This window comes from Oncorhynchus nerka, linkage group LG15 (genome assembly GCF_034236695.1).
Source record: "Oncorhynchus nerka isolate Pitt River linkage group LG15, Oner_Uvic_2.0, whole genome shotgun sequence".
NCBI lineage: Eukaryota > Metazoa > Chordata > Actinopteri > Salmoniformes > Salmonidae > Oncorhynchus > Oncorhynchus nerka.
In genome coordinates, this window is record NC_088410.1 from 61,559,399 (window position 1) to 61,575,796 (window position 16,398).

At 42.9% G+C, this 16,398-nt stretch overlaps 1 protein-coding gene across 1 annotated transcript in view; it reads left to right on the top strand.

Moving 5' to 3' along the window:
- syt6b (synaptotagmin VIb) overlaps nucleotides 1–16,398 on the top strand; it is a 46,083-nt gene that overhangs the window by 27,526 nt on the left and 2,159 nt on the right. The window contains exons 2-7 of the mRNA XM_065000721.1: nucleotides 11,211–11,243; nucleotides 11,402–11,810; nucleotides 13,909–14,485; nucleotides 15,180–15,300; nucleotides 15,573–15,744; nucleotides 15,968–16,118. Coding sequence (XP_064856793.1) covers nucleotides 11,211–11,243; nucleotides 11,402–11,810; nucleotides 13,909–14,485; nucleotides 15,180–15,300; nucleotides 15,573–15,744; nucleotides 15,968–16,118 — 1,463 coding nt within the window. The remainder of the gene's footprint in view (nucleotides 1–11,210; nucleotides 11,244–11,401; nucleotides 11,811–13,908; nucleotides 14,486–15,179; nucleotides 15,301–15,572; nucleotides 15,745–15,967; nucleotides 16,119–16,398) is intronic.

Genomic DNA, 16,398 nt, shown 5'->3' on the forward strand with positions numbered 1-16,398 from the left:
CTGCTGGGATGGTACACTGTGATATTTCACCCAGTAGATATGGGAGTTTATCAAAATTGGGTTTGTTTTCGAATTCTTTGTGGATCTGTGGAATCTGAGGGGAAAATGTGTCTCTATTATGGTCATACATTTGACAGGAGGTTAGGAAGTGCAGCTCAGTTTCCACCTCATTTTGTGGGCAGTGTGCACATAGCCTTCTTCTCTTGAGAGCCAGGTCTGCCTACGGTGGCCTTTCTCAATAGCAAGGCTATGCTCACTGAGTCTGTACATAGTCAAAGCTTTCCTTAAGTTTAGGTCAGTCACAGTGGCCAGATATTCTGCCGCTATTTACTCTCTGTTTAGGGCCAAATAGCATTGTAGATTGCTCTGTTTTTTTGTTGTTAATTCTTTCCAATGTGTCAAGTAATTCTATTTTTGTTTTCTCATGATTTGGTTGGTTCTAATTGTGTTGCTGTCCTGGGGCTCTGTGGGTTCTGTTTGTGTTCGTGAACAGAGCCCCAGGACCAGCTTGCTTAGGGGACTCTTCTCTAGGTTCATCTCTCTGTCGGTGATGGCTTTGTTATGGAAGGTTTGGGAGTCGCTTCCTTTTAGGTGGTTGTAGAATTGAACGTCTCTTTTCTGGATTTTGATCATTAGCGGGAATCGGCCTAATTCTGCTCTCCATACATTACTTGCTGTTTTATGTTGTACAGGGAGGATATTTTTGCAGAATTCTTCATGTGGAGTCTCAATTTGGTATTTGTCTAAATTTTGTGACTTCTTGGTTTGTGAACGGACCCCAAACCCCACAACTATAAAGGGCAATGAGTTCAATAACTGATTCAAGTTTTGTTAGCCAGATCCAAATTGGTATTTTGAATTTTATGTTCCTTTTGATGGCATTTAAGGCCCTTCTTGCCTTGTCTCTCAGCTCGTTAACAGCTTTGTGGAATTTACCTGTGGCGCTGATGTTTAGGCCGAGGTATGTATAGTTTTTTTGTGTGCTCTATGGCAACGATGTCTAGATGGAATTTGTATTTGTGGTCCTGGCGACTGGACGTTTTTTGGAGCGCCATTATTTTTGTCTTACTGAAATGTACTGTCACTCTCTCTCTTTCTCTTGCTCTCTCTGTATCTGTCTCTCTCGCTCTCTGTCTCTGTCTCTCTCCCCATTGCCATGATAGCTGTGGTGGGAATAGACATTGGCCTAATGAATGATATCATCACTGACTTCAGGAAATAGAGAAGGGATGGGCGATTTCTTATAAAGACAATCAACTGATATAACACTCATAATTACCCATTATACTCAATCAATTTAACCAAGATATTTGATGGACTTTGTTAACAATATGGCTATTTAAATGTTTTTATTTTGGCAACAGTTAAATAAAATAATAGCCCCTTTAAATAAGGGGGTTGGTGTAAGTAGGTCTATAGGGACACCAGCACATACAGCAGGGGTTGTTGTGGTGAGTTTCCACATGGCAATCCCAGTAATTGCTTGTCTGTAAATATCGTCACACTGGAGGGAGAAGTGTACCTTCCCCCATACTATACTGTACATAGGGTCGCCGGGGCTGCGGCCCCGGGAAAATGTTGCCTGGAATTATACTGATGCCCTTCATCTAAATGTCAGTTTGTGTGGAGGCTGCAGTGAAGAGTTGGGAGGAGCTATAGGATGGAGATTGTACTATAACAGTAAAAAATATTTATTTTGTTTTTACCCTTTACTTGGGAAAATACATGGGAAGATAATGTTTCGGTGCTCTTTTAATGGGAACAATGGGGTTGGACCAGCATTTCTTTCTCCAACACAACCACTTTAACCAGCTGGAAATTATTTTTTTTAAAATTATTTTTCAGACTGGTAGCCTATTTCCTGTGTATTGTCAGTCCTAACCATGTGGCCACCGTGGATGAAGGGATGATCCCAGACCCATTATTTTCCTCTGACATCTTTTATAGTTAATAAGTGGCCCATTCCTCATGAGTGTCATCTATGTGAGTAAATCCCAGGTGTAAAGGATTGAGTGGGGAGGATGATAAAGAGGCTGAGGTGTGAGGCAACTGAGGCCTATAAACAGCCAAGGAGGCTGCTGTAGTAATTGCTTAAAGATTCTCTAAGAGGAGCCATGATGAGACACGATAATTCATCCCAGTCAAGGGTGATTAGAGGGGGTATTACTTTTTATTGCACATCCTCCACCAAGACGTAGAGAATTAGTGTAAGAACGAATGACGAGGATCGTGTAATATATACTGTACTTGACATGTTGTGTGAGAGACTGCAGCCCTCAAAATTAGGGGGTGGGGATAGTGGTGGGGGCAGTGGGAGGGGGAGTGAAAATGTCTATTGGACAGGTTACTATAGAGACCAGGTTGTATACGAGGGCACTTGACGAGGAGAAAAACCCCTGGGGCTTTGGTTGCTCTCTGTGTCTGCTACAAAACAAGGTTTCATCAGATTTATGGGTCCCTAAAAAGAAAGCTCTACAAGTCTGGTCTCACTGCAGTTTATTTCTGTGAGAGCAATGCCGCAGATACAGTAAATGTAGTTTGGACTGCAATTTCTCCCATTTTGCAGACACTAAGATCCAATTGTAGGATGATGTCATGCCTTTGTGTCCAGTCATTTTTCACAAATTACATTTGTTCCTATTTTTTTTTACAAAGAAAACATCACAAAAGATTCAACGATTTATGATGAGTAAACACTGCAAATACAGTATCATGAAAACAGTGGGCATAGCACCTGACATCTATTGAATTAAAAAGACATTCTAGATTCAATTACTGTTTTGAACACTGAATCAGAATACCATGTATTATCCAGGGCATGCGCTTGGCTTTGGCTCTTTTGCATGGACAATTAGGCTGACATGATAAAGGTGTGAGATGTGTTGTAATTGTACAAGCTTGCACCGCTCTCACATCAATATTTAATGCGACGAAGATGTGAGTGTGTGTGTGTGTGTGTGTGTGTGTGTGTGTGTGTGTGTGTGTGTGTGTGTGTGTGTGTGTGTGTGTGTGTGTGTGTGTGTGTGTGTGTGTGTGTGTGTGTGAGAGCCTGTGAGAGCAATAAACGCACATCTCAATAAACTGCTGATCCTTGAAATTGCACTAACTCTGTATTACAGCAGTAGAACACTAAACACTCAGAGGGAGAATTTCCTCAGATTGATTCTGTTTAGGGTATTGAGCACCATGTTAGACATTCGGCGGCGGGAGATACTTAGAAGCTGTATCACTCATTGAAGGTACATTAAACTTTATAGTGGGTTAGTCACCCAACCGCCCACTAAAATAAGTCCAATATTCAAAAAGTTAATTATGGTGCAAGTAAGGCACATAATTTTGATTGACTGTGAAATTCCTGCATCTTATTTTAAAGTATGCAGGGATAACCATATGTCCTAAATTCTCTCCACCACGAGGATGTGCTGACTGGTATGTTGGGGGGGGGGGGGATTGTCTCCCAAATTCAGGCTCTCATCCCAAACAGCACCCTATTCTCTATCTAGTGCACTACTTTTAACCAGGGCCCAAGAAGCGCACTATATAGAGAATAGGGGGCCATTTTGGACATAACACCCTGGTTATGTGCCACAGCAGCAGGCTCAGCACCATCCCTCATGAAAAACAGAGCTTATTAGACCAAGATTCAGCCTTACATCACCCTTTGTGCTACTTGCTTTATCTCTGCTGCAGGAAAGAGATTCAAGTGTGTGTGAGAGAGGGGAAAAAAATCTTAATCTAACTTCTGAGATTAAGGGCAAACAATAATTTGAGATATCATTTGTTCAGCTGGGTTTATAGAAAAAGAGTCTGGTTATGAGTGGAAGCAATGCTCCCCTGTGGTTCAAATGTCATTTCTGCCCCATTTAATCAGTATCTGGGTCCTCAATAACCCTTTATACTCCTGGGAATTGGTCGATATGGATAGGGCTAAATTGAAATATTTCTTATAGAAGTATGAAAAGCATATGCATAATCATGGTAATCAATTGAAAGGGAACAGTTTTGAGATTAAGGGATTTTTTTTATACCGAAGGTGAGGACACAAAAGTTCACCTGACACAGCGCTGAATCCAAACATTACACTGTTGATTTTATGTGCATTTTACATTTACTGTACTACTTGCCAAATTTGTTGATAACTAAATCTGAAAATAAACTGGATACATTCATTAACATGATAAGAATATTCCTGGAAAATGTGTTGTAGGTGCAACATAAGACAAAAAAAACTACAAGGGTTTGAATGAGAGGACTAACTGGTGTCTCCAAGTGGACACACACCTCTCCAAAGTGTGCACAGTTCCTAAGTAATTTCAATGCACTTTTATGACTCAAAGATGAGTCTTAAACTATAAGGTGCTTTTTTGAGCTCTCCTAGCTGTGCCATTGAGGAACTAGAGCAAGCACACTTGTAGTTGTTTTGTTTGGAACACAACCCTGCATCCCCACCATCATAAAATTCCTGTTGTTGTTAATGCAATCCAAAATCGGTCCATTATAAATCACAAACTGGGTTAAGTGGGCATTATTTGAAAGCTTGTTTATATTGCCAACATGACAAGCTAAGTTATAAAATATGATATTACAGTGTTAGGCTTTCACTATGCAATTAAGGGAAACAGATTGTAATTTTGGTTCGCATAGAAAGGAGTTATGAGTGCATACAGGTGCATGTGCCATGGTACATTTTCTTCACAGTAGACAAACATAGGCTCATTCTGTTCAGAACAACCCAGCATATGTCATCTTGTAATTGTACATGAAACATAGGGATCATAAACGTTGACACTGTAAATTACACGAGTTTAATGATTTGGAAATGTGAAGTGCACATTTGGATTTATGGATGTTTGACTTGTTTGTATGACATCAAAGCAATATGTATAATCCTCTTCATTACACTTTTTTTTTCATTTTCTTTTTTCCCCCCCTAACTCGGTAAACAAAATATTTGAACAAGTTTCCCAATTAGGGGGAGAGATGTGGGAACTTGTCGCGCGTGGTGCTCAAGTTCAGAACAACTGTCAGTTAATACCCATACAGCGCTGTGAAGCACAGAGCCTGAGGTCTGAGGTCATTTATAGCATGCTACTGTACAGCCACTGCGTTTCAATATAATATATCAGTACCCAAATCTGCCATTTTTAACCGTATATGAGTGTAAAGAGTTACCCTGAAAATGTTCAATGAAAGGTATGACGTAGCTGCAGAAAGTAAACAGCATAGTGCGTACATTTTTGCAACAACTAAGAGCGTTAAAGCGAGAGGCTCAACGTCTCCACTGTCACACTGTAAACAGCGTGAAGCGAACCCGTGCACATGCGCAGATGCTGTGCGTGACCGTGTGAGAGCAAAGTCTTGCATCTTGCTCATCTCAACATCTGCGGTGCTGCTCGTGACAACACATCTCGCTGAGACTACCTTTAAATATATAATACATGATCACCTCCATTAGGAAACAAAAACGTTGGCCGACTTTTTTATTTTCACACCAGTCTCTGTTGCTCCAGAGTAGCTATTTTCTACAGGCTTCCATTTTTTATTTAGGGAACTGTAGCTACAGCTTGTGAATTTCCCAACTTTACTAGAAACCTCATGTATAATTAATGTATTTTATCATGTTTAATTAATTAGACTGGACAGCTGTTTTAAGGAGATAGTAACCTACATTTTAATGCCTCCCCCCATTTTCCAAACAATTGTTTGTGATGCTCCACTCATTAACCCTCTGGGAAATGCAGATAGAGACTGAAACAGTTTTTGTTCATTTCCCATCCTGGCCCCTCTCCAATATGTGTGACCCACACCCAGTGCAAGTCCTATGCAAACGCATTTGTAATAATCATAGAAAATAGAGAGCTCCGCATTTTACATTCCAGTGATTTATAACCATCCTAGACTAGGGCCACAGAGAGACAGGGGAGCAGTTATTCTACCTGTGTGGCTCTCTTGGTTTGTGGGGCTGTTCTTTATCTGGAATAAGACTGTAATTACATTTTGCGCATTTGCAAGTCAAACAGTGAACACTTGCACTCTACATGCATGCGCGTGTGTCTTTGTGTGTGTGTTTTTTTGTGTATGTGAGAGAGAGAGAGAGAGAGAGAGAGAGAGAGAGAGAGAGAGAGAGCAAGAGAGAGAGATTTTATGGTTTCCATTAGGAAAACGTATTATGCAGCAGCAGCTGGCTTTAAAAAATAAAAAAAACTTTATTTTAGAGGAGAGGAGAGAAGGAGGTTTACGGGAATCAGGGGTCATATTCCCCATGGTGCTTTTTATTTTAACATGGAACCACGCTTAAACACTCCCAATGGAACCACGCTTAAACACTCCCAGCTGGCCGCCAGGCCAAACTACGTTGATTAAGCCATGGATAAAACAAAAGAGAAAAGAGGAAGAGGAGGAGTGGAGGAAGAATGGAGTGTGGTGGAGGAGGGTTGAAAAACACCCTAGCAGTGTGCTCAACAGCTAAAAACGAAATAGTAGAACAAGTCCATCCCCTGTCATTGGAACTGATAAACAGAAACTCTGACCAGGAAGTCAAAAACGTTTTCCCCCTTCGTTCCTCCCTCCCACTATCCTCCCACCTCACTCCTCTCCTCTTCCTCCATGCATCATGTGTAATCAAACACATGTAACTCATTACAGGCTTTTATTATTCAGGGATCAAGCTGAATCGTGCCAGTCCAGAGCATGATACCTCTGGACTGGCATGGTTAGCCCCATTTTAGGCTTCTCTCCTTTATGTGAGGACAGACTTGCCAAAACAAATAGCTCCTTAGACTAGGCACGGACTCACAGAATAAGCATTTGATCATAAAGATACATTTTTATCTAGAGGCACATTGCTTACAGCACCCAATTACAGTGCAATAGGTTCTAAAAATAGATCAACTCATTTGTGAATATAAGGTCCTGGTGAAGTTCTCTGTTAAACCACCAGGAGGCAGGCTGACAGACTGCATATGAGAGACAATTTAATTTTGTATTTATTTATTTCACCTTTGTTTAACCAGGTAGGCCAGTTGAGAACAAGTTCTCATTTACAACTGCAACCTGGCCAAGATAAAGCAAAGCAGTGTGACAAAAACAACAACACAGAGTTACACATAAACAAACGTCCATATCAAATCAAATCAAATTGATTTATATAGCCCTTTGTACATCAGCTGATATCTCAAAGTGCTGAACAGAAACCCAGCCTAAAACCCCAAACAGCAAGCAATGCAGGTGTAGAAGCACTGTGGCTAGGAAAAACTCCCTAGAAAGGCCAAAACCTAGGAAGAAACCTAGAGAGGAACCAGGCTATGTGGGGTGGCCAGTCCTCTTCTGGCTGTGCCGGGTGGAGATTATAACAGAACATGGCCAAGATGTTCAAATGTTCATAAATGACCAGCATGGTCAAATAATAATAATCACAGGCAGAACAGTTGAAACTGGAGCAGCAGCACGGCCAGGTGGACTGGGGACAGCAAGGAGTCATCATGCCAGGTAGTCCTGAGGCATGGTCCTAGGGCTCAGGTCCTCTGAGAGAGAGAAAGAAAGAGAGAAAGAGAGAATTAGAGAGAGCATACTTAAATTCACACAGGACACTGGATAGGACAGGAGAAGTACTCCAGATATAACAAACTGACCCTAGCCCCCCGACACATAAACTACTGCAGAATAAATACTGGAGGCTGAGACAGGAGGGGTCAGGAGACACTGTGGCCCCATCCGATGATACCCCCGGACAGGGCCAAACAGGAAGGATATAACCCCACCCACTTTGCCAAAGCACAGCCCCCACACCACTAGAGGGATATCAAGCACCAATACCATCCTGAGACAAAGCACCAAAGATCTACCATCCAAGAGACACAGGAAGATCACAGCAGTGACTCAACCCACTAGCACCCTCCACAAAGAGCCCCAGTAAGCCAGTGACCCTGTAATAGGGTTAGAGGCAGAGAATCCCAGTGGAAAGAGGGGAGGGGGGCGCCAACCCAGACAGGAAGATCACAGCAGTGACTCAACCCACTCAAGTGACGCACCCCTCCTAGGGACGGCATGAGAGAGCCCCAGTAAGCCAGTGACCCTGTAATAGGGTTAGAGGCAGAGAATCCCAGTGGAAAGAGGGGAACCGGCCAGGCATAGACAGCAAGGGCAGTTCGTTGCTCCAGAGCCTTTCCGTTCACCTTCCCACTCCTGGGCCAGACTACACTCAATCATATGACCCACTGAAGAGATGAGTCTTCAGTAAAGACTTAAAGGTTGAGACCGAGTTTGCATCTCTCACATGGGTAGGCAGACCATTCCATAAAAATGGAGCTCTATAGGAGAAAGCCCTGCCTCCAGCTGTTTGCCTAGAAACTCCAGGGACAATTAGGAGGCCTGCGTCTTGTGACCATAGCGTACGTGTAGGTATGTACGGCAGGACCAAATCAGAGAGATAGGTAAGAGCAAGCCCATGTAATGCTTTGTAGGTTAGCAGTAAAACCTTGAAATCAGCCCTTGCCTTGACAGGAAGCCAGTGTAGGGCTAATATGATCAAATCCTTTGGTTCTAGTCAGGATTCTAGCAGCCGTATTTAGCACTAACTGAAGTTTATTTAGTGCTCTATCCGGGTAGCCGGAAAGTAGAGCATTGCAGTAGTCTAACCTAGAAGTAATAAAAGCATGGATTAATTTTTCTGCATCATTTTTGGACAGAAAGTTTCTGATTTTTGCCAGATTAATTAATTAATTGTCAGATTCAACAGAATATCTCTTTGTTTCTTGGGACCTAGAACAAGCATCTCTGTTTTGTCCGAGTTTAAAAGTAGAAAGTTTGCAGCCATCCACTTCCTTATGTCTGAAACACAGGCTTCTAGCGAGGGCAATTTTGGGGCTTCACCATGTTTCATTGAAATGTATAGCAGTGTGTCATCCGCATAGCAGTGAAAGTTAACATTATGTTTTCGAATGACATCCCCAAGAGGTAAAATATATAGTGAAAACAATAGTGGTCCTAAAACGGAACCTTGAGGAACACCGAAATTTACAGTTGATTTGTCAGAGGACAAACCATTCACAGAGACAAACTAATATCTTTCCGACAGATAAGATCTAAACCAGGCCAGAACTTGTCCATGTAGGCCAATTTGGGTTTCCAATCTCTCCAAAAGAATGTGGTGATCGATGGTATCAAATGCAGCACTAAGGTCTAGGAGCACAAGGACAGATGCAGAGCCTCGGTCTGATGCCATTAAAAGGTCATTTACCACCTTCACAAGTGCAGTCTCAGTGCTATGATGGGGTCTAAATCCAGACTGAAGCATTTTGTATACATTGTTTGTCTTCAGGAAGGCAGTGAGTTGGTGCACAACAGCATTTTCCAAAATCTTTGAGATGAATGGAAGATTCGATACAGGCCGAAAGTTTTTTAAATATTTTCTGGGTTAAGGTTTGGCTTTTTCAAGAGAGGCTTTATTACTGCCAATTTAGTGAGTTTGGTACACATCCGGTGGATAGAGAGACGTTTATTATGTTCAGCATATGAGGGCCAAGCACAGGAAGCAGCTCTTTCAGTAGTTTAGTTGGAATAGGGTCCAGTATGCAGCTTGAAGGTTTAGAGGCCATGATTATTTTCATCATTGTGTCAAGAGATATAGTACTAAAACACTTGAGTGTCTCTCTTGATCCTAGGTCCTGGTAAAGTTGTGCAGACTCAGGACAACTGAGCTTTGAAGGAATACGCAGATTTAAAGAGGAGTCCGTAATTTGCTTTCTAATAATCATGATCTTTTCCTCAAAGAAGTTCATGAATTTATTACTGCTGAAGTGAAAGCCATCCTCTCTTGGGGAATGCTGCTTTTTAGTTAGCTTTGCGACAGTATCAAAAAGGAATTTCGGATTGTTCTTATTTTCCTCAATAAATTGTAAAAATAGGATGATGGAGCAGCAGTAAGGGCTCTTCGATACTGCACGGTACTGTCTTTCCAAGCTAGTCGGAAGACTTACAGTTTGGTGTGGCGCCATTTCTGTTATAATTTTCTGGAAGCTTACTTCAGAGCTCGGTTATTTTCTGTATACCAGTGAGCTAGTTTCTTATGAGAAATGTTTTTAGTTTTTAGTGGTGCAACTGTATCTAGGGTATTGCGCAAGGTTAAATTGAGTTCCTCAGTTAGGTGGTTAACTGATTTTTGTCCTCTGACGTCCTTGGGTAGACAGAGGGAGTCTGGAAGGACATCAAGGAATCTTTGTGTTGTCTGTGAATTTATAGCAAGACTTTTGATGTTCCTTGGTTGGGATCTGAGCAGATTATTTGTTGCAATTGCAAACGTTAAAAAATGGTGGTCCGATAGTCCAGGATTATGAGGAAAAACATTAAGATCCACAACATTTATTCCATGGGACAAAATTAGGTACAGAGTATGACTGTGACAGTGAGTAGGTCCAGAGACATGTTGGACAAAACCCACTGAGTCGATGATGGCTCCGAAAGCTGTATCTATCTACAATGTGTGCAAATGTAGAAGAGTAGGGAGGTAAGCAATAAATAGGCCATAGAGGCGAAAATAATTACAATTTAGCATTAATACTGGAGTGATATATGTGCAGGTGATGATGTGCAAGTAGAGATACTGGGGTGCAAAAGAGCAAGAGGGTAAGTAATAATATGGGGATGAGGAAGTCGAGTGTGCTATTTACAGATTGGCTGTGTACAGGTACAGGTAAGCTGCTCTGACAACTGATGCTTAAAGTTAGAGAGGGAGATATGACTCCAGCTTCAGATATTTTTGCAATTTGTTCCAGTCATTGGCAGCAGAGAACTGGAAGGAAAGGCAGTCAAAGGAAGTGTTGGCTTTGGGGATGACCAGTGTAATATACCCGCTGGAGCGCGTGCTACGTGTGGGTGTTGCTATGGTGACCAGTGAGCTGATTGATGACTATACATCATGCACCATGCTTACCGACACCCGTCATGATTGTATTTCTCAATAATCCATTGAAATGAATGCTTTGACATGCCTTAGTTGGTGGTGGCAGCTCAGTTGCTCTCGATTTTGAGGGTTTCGAAACACTTTGCTTAGCAGTGCGATGTCTTTAAATGAAACCTTTACCTTTATCGGATCTCACTCATGCATATTGTGTATATCTGCCGTTCCCATTCTAATCCACCGCCCTTCCTCTCCTCTACTCCTCGACCCATCCCTCCCTCCCTCCCCTTCTCCATGGGCCATGCAGAATGACTGCCCCCTGCTCCAACCTCTCCAACCTTCGTGTGTACGTATGTGTGTCTTTCAGAGGGGTTGGGATAAAGCGGAAGTCACATTTTTTGTTGGATCTTGTGTACAATTGGACAATAAAGTAATGTTCTTCTTCTATCTTCTTCTTCCTCTCCCCTCCACCACCCACCCATCTTGCCATCCTTCCCCCTCCAGATCTCTCCTTCAGCCTCCTGCTCCTGGTGTTTGTGGCCTGTGGCCTGGGCCTGCTGAGCGTCATCGTCTTTGCCTCCTGGAAGCTGTGCAGGGTGCACTGGCGCACCAAGGACCTCTCCTCCAGTGCCACTGCCCTCGCCCCCCCCTCCTCTGCCTCTGACAGACCCTACGACAGAGTCTTGCCCGCACACGGCCACAGGCCTACACTCGTACACGCACACACGCACACACACGCCATGGCGTCGGACAAGCTGAATCCTTTGGACCCGGCAAGTTTCCTAGAGGCAGCTGTGAAGATCAGCCACACGTCACCTGACATCCCTGCCGAGGTGCAGCTGTCCATGAAGGACCACTTCCTGCGCCGCACGCGTATGTCCAGGCAGACCACCGAGCCCAACTCCTCCAATAGGTCAGGCTTCGGGAGGAAGTTGCCTCGGGACACAGACTTAGGATACGTCCTAAATGGCACCCTATTCCCCACAGAGTGCACTCCTTTTGACCAGAGCCGTATTGGCCCTAGTCAAAAGTAGTGCATAGGGTGCCACTTGAAAGGCATCCCTGGTATCAGCTTATCAGTGCTTCCTCAAAACTGACCTTAGATCAGTTTGTAAGGGCCTCCTACAATAGGTTGCACCAGGGCTCCACTGAGCCTCAGTGTTTATGTCCAGGACATGTAATAGTATTGAGGTAATAGTATGTGATATGTCAGGAAGGGGCTATTTAAAGTGTCATAGAGGTAAAGATCATGATGCATATCTACACCTGTAACATATTCATTTGTGACCTTTAAGATGAGATACATAGAACATCAATGAGATTGTCAGTTTACTGCCCCTATTGCCATGGAGCTCCTATTGAGCTAAAGTGCCTTGCGAAAGTATTCGGCCCCCTTGAACTTTGCGACCTTTTGCCACATTTCAGGCTTCAAACATAAAGATATAAAACTGTATTTTTTTGTGAAGAATCAACAACAAGTGGGACACAATCATGAAGTGGAACGGCATTTATTGGATATTTCAAACTTTTTTAACAAATCAAAAACTGAAAAATTGGGCGTGCAAAATTATTCAGCCCCCTTAAGTTAATACTTTGCTGCGATTACAGCTGTAAGTCGCTTGGGGTATGAACCATTTTGAACCATTCCATTGTAGATTTTGCTTTATGTTTTGGATCATTGTCTTGTTGGAAGACAAATCTCCGTCCCAGTCTCAGGTCTTTTGCAGACTCCATCAGGTTTTCTTCCAGAATGGTCCTGTATTTGGCTCCATCCATCTTCCCATCAATTTTAACCATTTTCCCTGTCCCTGCTGAAGAAAAGCAGGCCCAAACCATGATGCTGCCACCACCATGTTTGACAGTGGGGATGGTGTGTTCAGGGTGATGAGCTGTGTTGCTTTTACGCCAAACATAATGTTTTGCATTGTTGCCAAAAAGTTCAATTTTGGTTTCATCTGACCAGAGCACCTTCTTCCACATGTTTGGTTTTCTCCCAGGTGGCTTGTGGCAAACTTTAAACAACACTTTTTATGGATATCTTTAAGAAATGGCTTTCTTCTTGCCACTCTTCCATAAAGGCCAGATTTGTGCAATATACGACTGATTGTTGTCCTATGGACAGAGTCTCCCACCTCAGCTGTAGATCTCTGCAGTTCATCCAGAGTGATCATGGGCCCCTTGGCTGCATCTCTGATCAGTCTTCTCCTTGTATGAGCTGAAAGTTTAGAGGGACGGCCAGGTCTTGGTAGATTTGCAGTGGTCTGATACTCCTTCCATTTCAATATTATCGCTTGCACAGTGCTCCTTGGGATGTTTAAAGCTTGGGAAATCTTTTTGTATCCAAATCCGGCTTTAAACTTCTTCACAACAGTATCTCGGACCTGCCTGGTGTGTTCCTTGTTCTTCATGATGCTCTCTGCGCTTTTAACGGACCTCTGAGACTATCACAGTGCAGGTGCATTTATACAGAGACTTGATTACATACAGGTGGATTGTATTTATCATCATTAGTCATTTAGGTCAACATTGGATCATTCAGAGATCCTCACTGAACTTCTGGAAAGAGTTTGCTGCACTGAAAGTAAAGGGGCTGAATAATTTTGCACGCCCAATTTTTCAGTTTTTGATTTGTTAAAAAAGTTTGAAATATCCAATAAATGTCGTTCCACTTCCTGATTGTGTCCCACTTGTTGTTGATTCTTCACAAAAAAATACAGTTTTATATCTTTATGTTTGAAGCCTGAAATGTGGCAAAAGGTCGCAAAGTTCAAGGGGGCTGAATACTTTCGCAAGGCACTGTAAATAAGAGAACTCTAAATCATCTAATATCAGAGAGAAAATGCAATTCCATTCTCTCTAAATTGGAAACTGACAACAGTATTCAGCAGGGGGCATAGATTTCCCAGGCATGCCATATGTTACTGGAATTATTCCACTGCTGAAATTGTTCTACAGTGTGTAAATTGTCCAAGAAAATGATTCAACTGGCAAAAATGGCTCCTTGTCTCTAGGCACAGCTCCTTCAAGAAGCACCTCCCCCGACAAATGCACCATGTCACCAGCCTTGACCGAGGCAGCGACTTCCCCTATACAGAGGACCAATCCACCAGCCTAGCCAGTTTGGGCCGCATCCAGCCAGAGCTCTACAAACAGAGCCCACTGGAGGCCGACGAGTCCTCCAAGAACTGCGCCGCCGCCAAGACCTGTGGTAAGATCAACTTCTCCCTCAAGTACGACTACGAGTCTGAGGCTCTCCTCGTCAACATCCTCAAGGCCTTCGACCTGCCCGCCAAGGACTTATGCGGCAGCTCCGACCCCTACGTCAAAATCTACCTCCTGCCTGACCGCAAGCGCAAGTTCCAGACCCGCGTCCATCGCAAGACGCTCAACCCCATGTTTGATGAGTCCTTCCAGTTCACCGTGCCCTACGAGGAGCTGGGCAGCAGGAAGCTGCACCTGAGCGTATTTGACTTTGACCGCTTCTCCCGCCACGACATGATCGGAGAGGTCATTCTGGAGAATCTGTTTGAGGTGTCGGACCTCTCCCGTGAGATGGCCATCTGGAAGGATATTCAGTACGCCACCTCTGTAAGTCAATCAACGAATCAAATAGATGTATTTTATGAAGCTCTGGCCTATACCCCAAAGAGCAAGCAAAGCAGAAGTGAAAGCACAGTGTAAGTCCAGATAGCCTTTTGGATCTGTCATTGGATTCTTCACAAGTTTGAATGAGCTTGCATGTTGGAAGTGCTATATTATCTGGTTTGCATTTTTGGGACTATTCCATTGGTTCCATTGTGTCAGGCAAGCTCTAAAGTATTTTAAAGCGATGGTCCTAATAAGGAATCACCTCAATGGTGCTCTGATGAGCTACTGTAATGATTTGATCCCATGTGTGAATCACAAGTGTTCAAGAATAGTAGACCAGGCAGGGGATGTGGGGTCAATGCCCCCTTGTACTGCCTAACTTCCATCCTCATTCACGTTATAGATTAAATGGGAATTAAATTGTACATTTGCTACAGTATAGTACTACCAAGGTATAGTTCAGCAATTTAACATATTTAGATATTTGTTTCCTTACCATGAATGCAGTCTATGGACAAGGAGTGATACCAATCAACACTTTGGTTTTGTACAGAGAATGCTTTCAAGGTAACGAAACAAATATCTAAATATGTCAAATCATTCAACTATCCCTTTAACGATATTAGTGGCATTGTAATGTGTGATAACTGTTTCCTTCTGTTCTGATGTGTTTTGTCTGTGGCAATGAACACAGGAGAGTGTAGACCTGGGGGAGATCATGTTCTCTCTCTGTTACCTGCCGACCGCAGGCCGACTCACCATGACCGTCATCAAGTGCAGGAACCTCAAGGCCATGGACATCACAGGATACTCAGGTACAGTTCAGTCAATGGGTTCACGTTTAAAGGTTTTGTGCTTGTTTCACCTTAAACGCTGTTGCCTACTCTTCTAACCATTGACCAGGCTATACCTCTGGTAAAAGATTTACAAGAAAAAAAACGTAATCTGGTTTGGTAATACGTCTCGCCGGACTTAGCTAAATTACATATTACATAATGTACAGTCAAATCAGCTTGATCCATTCAGTAGCTAAGCACTCTGTCATTTTTAAATAAATCAAATACTATTTTGTCTTGTTTATTGGCAGACCCATATGTCAAGGTCTCCCTGGAGTGTGACGGACGGCGCTTGAAAAAGAAGAAAACCACCATCAAGAGGAACACTTTGAACCCCACCTATAACGAAGCTATCATCTTCGACATCCCCCCTGAGAACATGGACCAAGTCAGCCTGCACATATCCGTCATGGACTATGACTTGTATGCTATACTCAATATCATTTGTGACGCAATGCATGTCAATATTATCAAGAATAATGACTAAGTTCTTGTTACTGATATGTTTGTTCATGCTACAACCATCCCCTAACTCTGAGAGACCTACTAATACTGCTAATTGTAGAAGCGAAAATAGAAGTGAAGTTACATTATATCAGATGTGGCTGAAGAGTTAATGGGTGCATTTTGCCTTTTTTCTCCTTAGGGTGGGACACAATGAGATCATAGGTGTAAACAGAGTGGGCAGTCATGCAGAGGGACTGGGCAGAGACCACTGGAACGAGATGTTGGCCTATCCACGCAAGCCCATCGCTCACTGGCACTCTCTACTGGAGGCAAGCAAGTCTCAGAAAGAGGTATTATTACTCACAAAGACACAAAGAAAAACACCCTGCTGACTTTCAATTCTGTGTGTTTTGCTGATAGCTGCTTTATTGAGGAAGTTCTACTTGCAACGACTGAGATATGGTTGATGTGGTTGTCTTGCCTACCTTTGTTGAATGCATTGACTGTAAGTCATTCTGGATAAGAGCATATGCTAAATGACCAAAATATAAATGTATGTACTCCCTTTTATCTATGTAGGATTTCTGATGGTAGGTACACTCCTAACAGTGACAGCAATGTTCATGCTGG